The 13,086-nt window shown below is 38.4% G+C and overlaps 1 protein-coding gene across 1 annotated transcript in view; it reads right to left on the bottom strand.

Annotated features, from left to right (window-relative positions):
- The window catches only part of LOC135480177 (collagen alpha-1(I) chain-like), a 79,866-nt gene extending 67,686 nt beyond the window's left edge, over nt 1-12,180 (bottom strand). Inside the window, 1 exon segment of the mRNA XM_064759943.1 lies at nt 11,716-12,180. Coding sequence (XP_064616013.1) covers nt 11,716-11,836 — 121 coding nt within the window. The 5' untranslated portion in view covers nt 11,837-12,180.
- Between the last annotated feature and the right edge of the window lie 906 nt (nt 12,181-13,086).

Raw genomic sequence — 13,086 nt, 5'->3', positions numbered from 1 at the left:
GATGATAATGGCTTAACTCCATTTTGTCCATGGCAATATTTCAGCCATGTTGTGGCGAAAGACATTTAAAGAGGGTTAAATAGGCTACATTAAATATTTTTTAACTATATTTGCCTTAAAAAGGACAGTTTTGAGTCAAAATTAGGAAGGACAGTATTCGGATATGACTCTGAATTAACCGAGATTTGGCCTTGACACCTAGTACAAGCACATGTACAAGAGCATATAATATGTCAGTGTGACATGGTGCAAATCAATGAGGCAACCTCAAAACGCATTGCCATCTAAAGTCCCCAACATCACAGAATTTTACTGCATCCAGAATGATTATATCGCAAAGACTTCACTTGAAAAGAATTCCTACTCTAACAAAAGTGTTCTTTGGGACAAATTGCTTCCAATGCTGACAAATGGCAGGGTAACCGTGCTTCCATCTGTGTAAACAGTGTTCTGCTGTCTACAACCGAACGAGAGAAGGCTGTGAAAACAACCTGGATGCTAATCTGGCCTTCTTTGGATTGAGCCACAAGTTTTTATGCAATCCACTTGAATGTAGAAGTAAATGGTAAAGAATGACATATACACAAACTCACCAAATACTGCAATGAGTAATGACCATAGAATCAGCATGTTCCGTCACATGTTTTAGTAAAACTTGTACAAATTACAGAAAGTATGTACTGGATGTCTTTGAAAGAATATATTCAGACACAGGGAATATACCTATATATTTATATCTAACTCCTACAAAATTTGAATGCACTAGTAGTTCAATTTGTTACCCTTGTGTCATCTTTTTCTAGTGGCTTGTTGTTTTTTTTGGGGGGTCACACTATCAAAATGTCCATTCATCACACAAAACATTTCTAAATGCCACACATTAATGAACATGTGCAAGTGCCATACATCATAAGAGACATTTATCTTTGCCTGCATACATGTGCCAACAGGCACTAAGTGCTGCTGCCAATGAAGTATCATGCAGAAGCCACCAGGCCCACTAGTCATGTTTCCTTGCTCTAACCTGCCAGTGCTGAGCGCCTAGCAACAAGTACCATTTGTAAAGTCCTGGGACTGATCCGATCCGGGTTTGATCGCAGGGCTCCCGACTTTGAGTTGAAGAGAATGTCATACAAGAAATCCACTGGCAAAAATCTTAGTATGAAGATGTCGTACTGATATCAAGTCTGATGTTGCCACCCAAGTTGAAAGAATGCCTAAGTGGCAAGTGGCACTGCCGCATTGTCTTTAAAGTGGAATTATACATGTAGGTCACAATAAAAGGGACAGGGACACACAGACAGTTTGTTGCTACATGCATGTGGCTGCCTTCCACTGGAGAAAGACTAGAATTACTCTACATGTGCAATGTTGTTACATGTAGTTTAGAAACACGGAAAGTCATCTTTCCGCACCAAGTACTTTAAAAACATGTCCAAAGCACCATTCTGTGCACATGAGCAGCGTAAACATACTGTGCATGAAAGATTGAAGATTCTGACTAGGTCCATGTGGCAAATTTACATCATGTGTTATTTTTCAAATCAAATTATAGTAATGTAAGAAATAAATGTTTATTGTTATACACAAAAGGCTTTCAGATTAGAGAACTCTACTATCAGGGAAAATGGATTGAACCTCAATGCAGCAAAAGGAGCATGTATACACTTCAATCCTGGTTTCCCTCCCCCAGGCATCAGAAATCAATATTTCACTTTTTACTTTCCATTTTTTAAATCTTTCAAAAGGAAAAAAGCCACATGTACACATTTTGAAGTATTGAGTATCGTGCTGAACTTTGATGATATAAATTAATCAAATAAAAAGCTTTAAAACTTTTTTTAATATCTTGTATGTTAAATTATACAGCTTACAACCCAAGTATTCGAGCAAAATGTAGGCTATAGGGGCAGTTACTCTGTGGTACGTAACTACAAGCACACTTTTGTGGTTTGAAACAGATTTTTTAAAAAAAATAAATACATGTACACATGCAGGAGAAAAAGAAACTATCGATAGTTTTTGTTCACTCCTAACTTATCATTTGCTTGAATACTTTTTATTGTTTAAGTCATACTGCCTAAGAAAGAAAAGAAATGTGCAACTGATATGAAGAAGGTCATGTAACAAGTGATAACGTAAGGAGAAAACCACTGGTACACAGATTTGGTGATTACCAAGTGTCTGCTTAAATCATTCTATAGGGACAACTAGCACATCATACTAGGGGTTCAAACTCAGAAGTCTTAACTCAGAAGCCAATGAAATATTTGATACCCAATTTGGCCACTTTGGATATGCTATTAAGTCAAAGTAAGAGCCGACACAGAAATTTAGGAGTACATGTATTTGGCTCCCAACATTCAGTTGAATTACTGCACAAATGTACTTGCCAAACTAGTCATATGTTGCTGCCAGAAAGAGAAAAGTGTAGTTAATCAAAACAGTACACATGCTTGCATGTAATCAATGATATTTTTCAATGTTGATTTCAATCCCCAGAAACCTTTCTGGAAGGTTCTTCACGATCAAACCACAGAAATGTGTTTTTGGTTATGAACGAATAAAAAATAATTACTTGCCTAAAAATGAATAGTTTATGTGTGTGTTTTTTTCTCTCACTTTTTTATGCTGGCAAAATACACTACATGCATGTGCATGTGTGTCCAAATACCACCTTCTAGTTCTTTTGTAACAAAGTAATCACAGCTCAGAACACCCTTACTAATCATCTGTAAACATTCAGCAAGTATGAAGGCTAATGACATTTGAAACTTAACTCCTGTTTCCCCATCAGAGTATTTTGGAAATGGGCAGAAACAGGGAGTGGAACAATTTTTCATCACTAACTATAACATTTTAGGAATGAGGGGTGGAAGGCAGGAAAGCTGGAATGAAGCCTGATTTCCCTGAAGTACAAAGTACTATTTGCTTAACTACATCAATCACTGTTACGTAACCACGGGACAATGCCATGGGGATCGCAATCCCACTTGACAAACCGCTGAATTCCTACTATTAAGTAAAGTAAAAGTTGCCCACACTGCAGAGAGTAGGTCAAGAGGCCCTTGAAACTATCAGTGGTAACAATGCATGACTGGAGGCAGACAGAGCATTGGTTTATAGCTACATGTGCATCTAAATATTTCTCCACTTGACACGGCTTTATCTTCTGTCCACATCATCAAACTCCCTTCCTGGATTATATCATCAAGTACCCAAACACTCACATAAAGCGTGATGAAATAATAAAATGCTTATAAAAGAGGATGATGTATAAATGTCACTCAGTGCTATTTAATATCCACTACCACAATATTGCATAACATGAGAAGCACATACAGGCTCTTTAGATAATTTTCCACCTCCACTTCACACTGATTCTTACAATCATCAAAACAGCTCATCATATACGAATGTGCAATAATGCATTCCAAGAAAAAAATTGAAGGAACTGGCTGATTGCAGGAAAAAAAGTCTCATGAAAACTGAATGCATATAACACTAGCTATTCAAGCTTTTCATATATGTCCCAGGCATCGCAAGAACCCAAATTACTAACACTGTTTACACGAGTGAAGTAAATTAATGTATTTCTTTGTCACGACTCTTACGATTATGTAGAAACACTGGTGTTGCAAGCAGTTATTATTGTTACGAGATTTGTCCTTAGGGGCTGGTGACAATGGTGTTTCCACGAAATTGTAAACATCCTATGCTGATGTACTGGTTGTGGAACAAACATTTGGTGAATTATTTTGAACAAAAACACCACAATGTAATAATAATAATAAAAATATCTTTATTTATGAATGGAAATTAAGTCAATTTGTCCAAAACTGTTTTCTTCGCCAAAGCCAAACAAAAACAAAACAATACGTAGAAACAGTTACATGTATACAGTAACGAAGGACAAATACAGTATGGCTGATGCCCCTGCAATTGTCTCAACCAGCAGGTGAGACAGTGTAGTGGTCTTTCTTGGCTATGATGAGCATATGGTTACAGACTCCATCTGGTAAGATAGAGACGAGTTTGCTAGAAACCTGTACTTTCAATAACTTACAACTTACAAAAATGTCAACCAGAACACCTACTGAAAGCGTAACCTTCCCAAAACTGGCTCCTGGATGACAAAATACATGTGTCTACCATGGCTTTCTGTTGTCCACGTTTAGGGGTGTTTTGAGAGAAACCACATTCGGAATTCCAATAAAATAACACTGCAAGATATCCTAAACTGTATCACCACCAACAATGCCAGATCTTAAACTGAACCAATTTCTCAAGAAAATCCTCAGAAGTGGTTAGCTAAACTGGAATCACATGAGACTTCACAGACAGGTTTTCTGTTTCACGTCTGGAATTAGAACCATACTCCTCACAATACCTCCCAGATTTCAGGCCACACCAAAGAGCCAGGCCATCCAGGCAGACCAGGCAGGCCTCTCTAGTGGCAAAGCTCAAGGGGGACCTCTTGAATAATGCACACATGTTGGTTATTAATTCAGAAATATTAAGTCATATTCCATATCATTTTATTAACAGAGATTTATTTAACCAATTTTCTTGTTCTTGTCTTATTCTGTACTCAGGAATGTTACACTAACATGACAAGGTTTAAGGTGGAGGGAACTATTTAAGCCAATTATTAAAGCACACAACAGTCCACTTTTCCAAATATGCCAGGGCCCACTTCCCAGAAGGTTCTGTAAATTGCTTAAGTTGGAAGTTTTTTGTGCAAGTCAAACATGGAATATTTCTAAAACTCTTTTGTTAAAGCCAAAATATTTAAAGTGAATAGAAATTCTGCCACTATATATACACAGAAAAAGAATATAGGACAAAGTTATCACAGAAAAATATGTAAAAAAATTTTAAGTTTTGAAAGCCGAGAAGATAAAATTCAGTACTGAGGATATAGCACTGACATACAATTCACTCTGTGCAGTTATGTTATGAACTTAGCCAATCACAAGCGCTGAAAGTGATACATGATAATTAGCTGTTACCTCAAAAAACCTATTAGCTCTCCATTGTCAGTGCGATTTCTTATAGTGGATAGACAGATACTGATGCAATAAATTGGATTTTGCGGTTAGCTTAAGTGTTAACGGGTGCATTTTGGACCACACATTTATGAGCAGGGAACTCATCTGTCCGTGTCACAGTGCATATATGTTGGGCAGGAGACTGCAGATAACTTGTCAGGGTGAGCTGGCAAGAAAACCGCTACAGGAGAGTTACTGCTTGAAGAAAACTTTTGTAACCTGGCATTATTTTTCTTTAGCAAAGTCAGATTTATTACGAAAATATCTTCCCAAAATCTGAATGAAAGAGTCTGTTATAATTCATAAGGCCCTGCTATGTTCAGTAAATTCCCTGAAGTCGGTACAGACAACTAGGCCTAAGGCTTATACCCATGTAGGAACATAGCTGATAGTCTTTGGTTAGGCGTTTTTGTCACACTGTTTATACCGATGGTACAGGAGAGCTCCTAGGTAGTGAGACGTCACTCTAGACAGCTATAACATGGCAAAATGGCGTCACCAAATAAGTGGCTAGGTACCGACGATTGTTTGCTATTTATTTTGTTAATAAGCGGTGTAGGCTTTTGTAAATATTTTCAGAACATTTCTGTAATACTACTTTATAAATTGATTCACATTTAGTGGCTGACTTTATGTTCACTTTAAGATGTTTCACAAAACTGGGCCAAGATGTCTAAAAACCTCTGACAAAGCAACCCTTTGATTCTGAATGAAATTGCATTCCTGAAATGATATTCAGCTTTGTACATTCCAAGTATGGTCTCTATGTTTATATACTATAGTCACCAGTTTATCAATTCAGGAAACCCGCCTGCCTGGAGTAACCACCGACCTAAGGCAAGTCACCAAGACCCCACCAACGAAAGCAGGGAAATCTTGACAATTCCATGAAATCCTACTTGCAACTTTGAATTGCAGACAACTGCTTTTTTAACTATGAAGCCATGGACACTTTTCCATGCCATTTTACCCAGTTTCCACCATAATTAAGCCAGACAAGGCACTGATATGTTATGTGACTTGTTTCCACTTGTTTACGGAAGCCATTCAGTAGAAGCTGTAGAACTTATACCTATGTATATAAATTCCTTATATACTTCCTTGACTTCTGCTAGCCTACTACAAAAAGGGCACACTACACCTGACCTCCGAAACGGAAGTGAAGCTACAAGCTTAATACTTTATAAAAATGTGATTTATAAGAATGATGTGTGAAGCTGCAGTCAAGAATTTTTTTTCACTTATAGGGCAGTCAGGATTATGGGTAGACAAAACTGGGATGAGAAAACCCTTGTCCCATGGCTTTGATACGTACTTGACAAACCAGCAAAGCTCCACCCTACCCAGAGGCACCTGGTGACATTCATCTGAGAGAAATGTTTTACTTATTTATTTGATTTCTACCATGTCATACTTAAGAATTTTGCTACACATTTTGGACTGGAATGAGTGCCAATGGTCTCAATGGTGTACGTCCTGTAAAAAGAGATTTTTCTACATTTCTTAACAAACACGTGCATAAAGTGACTTTTACATTCCTTGAAATTTCAGTTCTCTGATTGTTCAGTACTATTCAGCATATTTACTAACTGGACGAGGCAAAGAACCAGGTTTTACCACAGTAGCATTGACTGTTTTCATTTGCAGTTTGGCCATCTGAAATATTTCACATGAAACATGAATACTGGAGGAGTGGGTTGGAGGATGGGGGCATCACCCAGACAAACAATAAGAGTTGTCTAGAACATAGCCCTTTCTCCTTCCCAATTAAGGTTCTATTGCTAAAGGAACGTTATCCAGATTAAGCAATCAAAACAATCTTCAGGCTTTGCAATATATGTTTAAAAAATTTAATTTCAAACATGGAACCCAGACATGGCAGAAGAGTTTCAACATAAGGGGAGGAGGTATGGGGTGGGCAGGTGTCCCAACAGCACAAACGGCAAGGGCCCATCTAGGCAATGGTAGTTCTTGTACCTACCCTTTTTCCTCTTCCCGAACTAATGCTCTGTTGTCCAAGAAGCCTGAACCCGATGAAGCAACTATACAATTTTAAGCCTTCACACTGTATGTTAAAAAATTTCTGCAATGATTAGCATTCATTTCAGATATTTGAACAGAATATCATTTACTTAATTCAAAAAGCCCAACCGAACATTTATACTACTGATTTTGCATCCAGGTTCTTCAAAGGTCATCAAGTACATTTATATATCTACATGTACAATTCTGCAAAAAAAAAAAAAAAAACTCAGTCTCTTGGCCTAAATATCAAGCTGTCCAAAACTGACCATACATGTGCATGCCTGCTTGTCCATCTATACACTTTATTCTGCCCATGTATATTTGACATCAGATTCCGAAAAGGGACATACATAGCTCAGCAATACACACAGTACATGTACTGTACTGATAGAGCATACATATACATGGCCAGCCCTACATGGGTAAGTACAGGAAACCAGTACATACCAATGTGGCAGAGAGTGGTATGAAGGCATATACAGTAGGACTGTTCAGCCTGATCACCAACCTTGTATGTGTTTCTCCCAGCATGTGTTTACAACCTTACTTTTGTCAGCACATGGTCAAGTATGTGTGGTGAAAACAAAACCGACAATTTCTGAACACACCCACTCCAAGGTTTAACTCCAATATTCCACAGCTCACAATGGTGCCATTCTCAGACCATGCCAACTTCCTCAGCTGGACCAATAATACAATGAAATTGCTTTTTCTATTGATGCCCCAAAAAAGCCTAGTGAGCATTGCGGTAAGCCCAATACAATCCTTATGGAGTGCTTTTTTCTTGGGGGGGGAGGGGGGGTGGAGGGGGAAGAATGGAAGAATTGAGTTTTAGTTTTAGTACTGACCTGGGGCAGATTCCACAAAGTCCTATCTGACTGAAGTCAAAATTTTAAAACTCTGTACGATGCTTAGTTTTTGGTACTGGAAGTTGAAATCTGGACACATCTGTGTTAAGATAACATTAATGAGGGATACAAAATTTTAATTTTTAAAACCCCCAAAATAAGCTTTCAAATCGTATTTCAAATTTTGACTTAAGCCAGAAATGGCTCTGTGGAATCGGACCAGTGAATTTGACCTAAAATTCCAACATGACTAACTTGTTCGTTTTGCTTTATTCTGAGAGTTTGTTGGGAAGGTTGCACACCACTACTATTCTGGAAAAATGCATGTCTCAGCAAGAAATGTTCATTTTACGGCTTAGTGACCAGGATAACTTCACCGCTGAAATAACACATATCCATCAGCGACAGCGGCATATTCTGCACCACAAAACCATGAGCACATTTTCATAAGATTAGTATTTATATAGGCACACGTACACATACTGTAATTCTTTAACCTTTTCGCATGTTTGCAAGGTGTTTATTCAAGCAAATTCTGAGAGCATTACCCTGTGTAGATTGATAAAATTACACTTTTTGTGAAGCCTTGAAATTGGCTGATCCAACTAATATAGTTTTCTCTTCAAACTCAAATAAAAAATGTGCATAAATTGCACTTAAACTTACTCTTTTATACGTGAAAAGGTTCTGGGATTAGAGTACATGTAATTCCTATCAGATATGATATTAATGTAATTATCAATGGTTTTTTTTTTTTTTTTGCCAAATGTAGTTTAAAGTGAAGGTGTATCACACCTGTATGTAGAGCACCACAGGCAGGCTGTGCACATTCTTAAACTGTGTTCGAATCATTACATTTTCATGCAGTCATGGGTAGAGGCCATCAAATGCTTGCTTACATGTACATGTAATGTATGTGGACCAAACCCTGTTGCAGTTAACAAACAGATGACATCCAGGAAAGTAGGCTATCCAGAACAACCATTACAGGCGAAAATGCTTTAAAAGGAACTTAATGTTTTAGAGCACTATTTACATTATTAGCATGTGAAATTCATTAAAACCATGAACTGTAATTCTTTAACCTTCTAACATGTTTGCAAGATGTTTATTCAACCAGGAATAAGGACATTATTCTGTGCACACTACTAAAACCATATGACTTTCTATGAAGCCCTGAAACTGGCCAACCTAACCAATGTATTTTCATCTCCAAAATGAAATCAACCAAGTGAATAACTTGCACCAAAGTTGCTCTTTCATATGCATAAGCTGAGGCATTAGGTTAGCATATTTTGAAATTGGCGTACAAGTCTGTGGCTCAGAGCACCAAAGTCAAGGGTTGGTTTTGACATCAGGTACCAAAAGAAAGAAAATACCTGCCCGAATACAGCTCTTGTCATAGCTCTGCCACAGCTCTTAAATCAGGAGGTTTGTCATGTATCTGGAATAGGGCCATTGGTCACTCTGGGCACTCTAAACTTTTCTCTACCCATAAACCTGACCAACATTATTCATTAGGCAATTAAACTCCTATCAAAAATACACATAAATACATAAACTCACCTTCTAGCGTCACACTTTGCTTGATTCTGATTGATTCATCCACCTTACATGTTTTTTTACAAGTTTTTTTTGAAGGTTCATGAATGTCAGCATCAAAAGTATGATCATACAGCCTTTCTCAGCTTATAAATGTGCATTTTTACAGTCCAAACTTTAGCCCCAATACATTAATTTTAAGACAGAAAATTGCAGGTACATGTGGAATCCTCTTGACATCTACATGTACTATTGTATCTGTATTATTAAGTGATGCACAAACTGAAAGTCCAGCAGAGAAACAAACTGCATATATGTATTAACAAATGATGTTCTAACACTGGACCAGTTAAGAAATACACCAGTCAATACTACTAGAGCTCATAGGCGTGGTGAATGATCTTTCTCAGCGGAAGTATTAACTAAAATCGTATGCTGGAGATCAGACCTAAATTTATTTGAACATGAGCACATTACCGTGAATTTGGATCAGCTGTTCAACACATGCTAAAACAAAAACATTAACATTGCAAGCTCACATGTAGATGTCCTAATAAACCAGGCTTTAAGGTAAAAACACATTTTGAAGAATGTGGAAATTATAAGCACTTAAAACACCTAGGCTACCTTCTTAAACCTATAACTTGGAATCTTGACTGAAAGTCCCCTTGCTACATGTATTTACCAGTTCAAAACTCACTGTGATGAATTTCTGCCAAAAGTTTGCAAAAACCTGACGGCAAATTTTAACCTAGAAAGGGCCCTTCGTTTTCTACAATAGGTCTTGGTGTCAATGGTGTCTTTTTTTTCCCCTCACCAAATTACTGCTGACCGTGCTCTTGATGTGCTACAATTTTAACGTACAATATGTTGTTATCTTTCACGTTGGCATCTGAAGGCATTAATAAGGACATTGTCTGAATATTTAGTCGACTGGTGACATCTGCTGCTGAATATCTCACTTATTTGTGTATTTTGTTTCCTTAGGCTCTGTCCGGTTTCCTACCATCATGATGCTGGTTGCTGTCAAATAAGTGAAATATTCTTGAGTACTGCATAGAACTCCACTAAAATAAACAAATATTTGTGTATTTACTACATTTTTAGGTTTCTGAAGAGAGAAAACTCTGCTCTGCTGCCAGTCACAAACCTTCTGACATAACAGCAAAACTGAAGTCAACACTCACATTGCTACTGAGAGGCCTGGCTAGTCATGTCTTACACCTACTCAACACTTAAATTTAATCCACATGCAAAACACTCATTTTGCTTGATTGAGAAATTTCTATAGGTCTTAGATGTTTTGGAGTTTATGTGGAAGGCATGATGATATCATACTGGAAAAATGTAAGTTTCATTTCCAAACGTAATATTTACGACTTTTACGTGCTTGTAAAAGGGGATGATTCTATGAAGTAACTTTTAATCAAAACAGCCATGAGAACAGTGATACAATAGCAATCAGTTCCTTTCTGTATTTCTAATTCTAAACAAAAATGTCTGAAATCAGTCAACGAGGAAAATTCCCAGGGGTGTTGAATTTAAAATTAAAATTATTTTTGATGTGTGACAAAGTTTTTCGATGAACTTTTCAATTTTTGACTGAAGTCAAAAGCCTCTTGTGAAAAAGGCCCAGGTAATATCTAGGTGTTGAGATCGTCAGTCCATGTGCCCTGACCACAGGGTATGGATTAGATATGCTACAGCTGGCAGATTCTCCCACTGTTCCAGTTCACAGGTTTCACTCAGCCAGTCAGCTAACATAGACTCTGGTGAGATAAGTTGTGGGGGAGTGGGGTGAGACATTCTGAAGCTATCATTCTATGATGTAGGAGCCATTAGAGTCCCCATTACAGACTGGCACAGCTTGGAGCCATTGCCTGCTAAGCCTCAGAGTGAATGGGAACCAAGAAACTTGCCTAAGCCAGATACTGGCTATCAGCTTACACCTCTTTGATACAATCTCAATGGCCATGTCTGTCACCAGAGCCCATCAGCAATCATCAAATAACACATGACCTTTGACCTTTGTGGTCAAAGAGGAAAGTTCAAATTACGGTTAGGCATCCTTACATGAAACAAGATCTAACAATGTCCAGTTTCAAAACGAAATAGCACGAAGAAAGAATTTTACCAAAGAAAGTCACAATGGGGTTCGAGAACCTGCCAGAAAATGCATAAATCTGATGCAAAAAGTTTACACAAGTAGATACATAGTTTATATTAATTAAAGAAAAAATTAATGTTACCTGGAGTAAGGTGGACATTGGCCCCAAAGATGGCGGGAAGGAGAAGTAGCACCAGAAATAGCGACTCCATAACTTTGTGGAGATCCATGAGAGTATTCCTTATGGAGGCACCATGCCCCATGGTCTTCCCACTCCACCCAGAACACCTTGGACACGAAGGTCTTCCAACACCAGTTCCCATTCTCCAATCACAATCCGACTACAAAAACGCTCACCCTTCCCTCATCACCACGTTCACACCACCATGTCGCCGTAGGCAAAGCTTCGCAGCTCTAGTTTGGATTGCAGTCCAGGCCCTGTCGGCTTGGCGACAATCTGGGACAAGCTTTGTGGGAGGGGGAATAGAGCAAGCACCCGTAGGCAGGCTCTGGCAGTTATTGAGGCACCCTCGCACACTGCTGCCCAGTCTCCCTACTTACATGTATTCGCCAAAGTCAGCCACTGCAGAATCAACCTAGGTTGCCTACAATGTCTAACTCTATGCTGAACACTCGAAGCAGTCACAGGGCAGAACTATGTAAGAAGGCAACTCTACTGCTTCCAGCCTGTGGATGTGCCGTCGCTGCAAAAGGACAACCCAGCGGCCCCTTGACAAACCCTGCCTGCCTGACTGACTTGACTAGGTGACATATGTCTTAGCAAGCAGCCAATGGTCTTAGTTGGGGGAGGTCACCCCTGAGCTCAACTGTAGCAGGGATCCCAGCCCTGTGTTCCACATGGTCCCATATGTATATGTAGATCACAACCAAATTCCTCCCTGTTTGAAGTGGTTCCAGTGGTAACCTTAGACCAACAGTTACCCAGCTATTGAGTTTACTGATGGGGATATGGTCTTCACTCAGGACCAAAATGTAACCTGCTATATTCACAACCCAGTCACAGTATCCTGAGGCTGCATCCTGTCACCCAAACCACCAAAAGATGGGTATCTAGGCCTAAACCCAATGACCCTTTCTTGTCCAAGTTTTTTCTTTTAATTTATCCAAAACCTGTCATCTAACAACTTTTCCGAAAAGAGACTCAGTGGTTTTGATCATGATCACAACCTGCACAGAGAGGTCTCCAACCACTGACATTTTCTTTTTATTCCTTCAACAAAAATCCAGAAAGTCGTGTAACTTTCTTGTCCAAGTTTTACTTTTTGTTTTTTTTTTTTCTTTTTTTTTCCATAATCTCTAACATCTGTCCTGTAAGAAAAGATTGACAAAAGAAAATCAGTGCTTTTGACAATGATAACAACCTGTACAGAATGGTCTCTAACCACACTGACATTTTCTTTTATGAGTATTTCTGTAACAAAAATCCAGAAAGCTGTGGAACTTTCTTGTCCGAGTTTTCTTCTTATTTTTTGTTGTTCCTGTTTTGTTTTCT

This window comes from Liolophura sinensis, chromosome 13, assembly GCF_032854445.1.
Source record: "Liolophura sinensis isolate JHLJ2023 chromosome 13, CUHK_Ljap_v2, whole genome shotgun sequence".
NCBI classification, from domain to species: domain Eukaryota; kingdom Metazoa; phylum Mollusca; class Polyplacophora; order Chitonida; family Chitonidae; genus Liolophura; species Liolophura sinensis.
The sequence above is the reverse complement of the archived record's forward strand: the minus strand, read 5'-3'. Positions and strand labels throughout refer to the sequence as shown.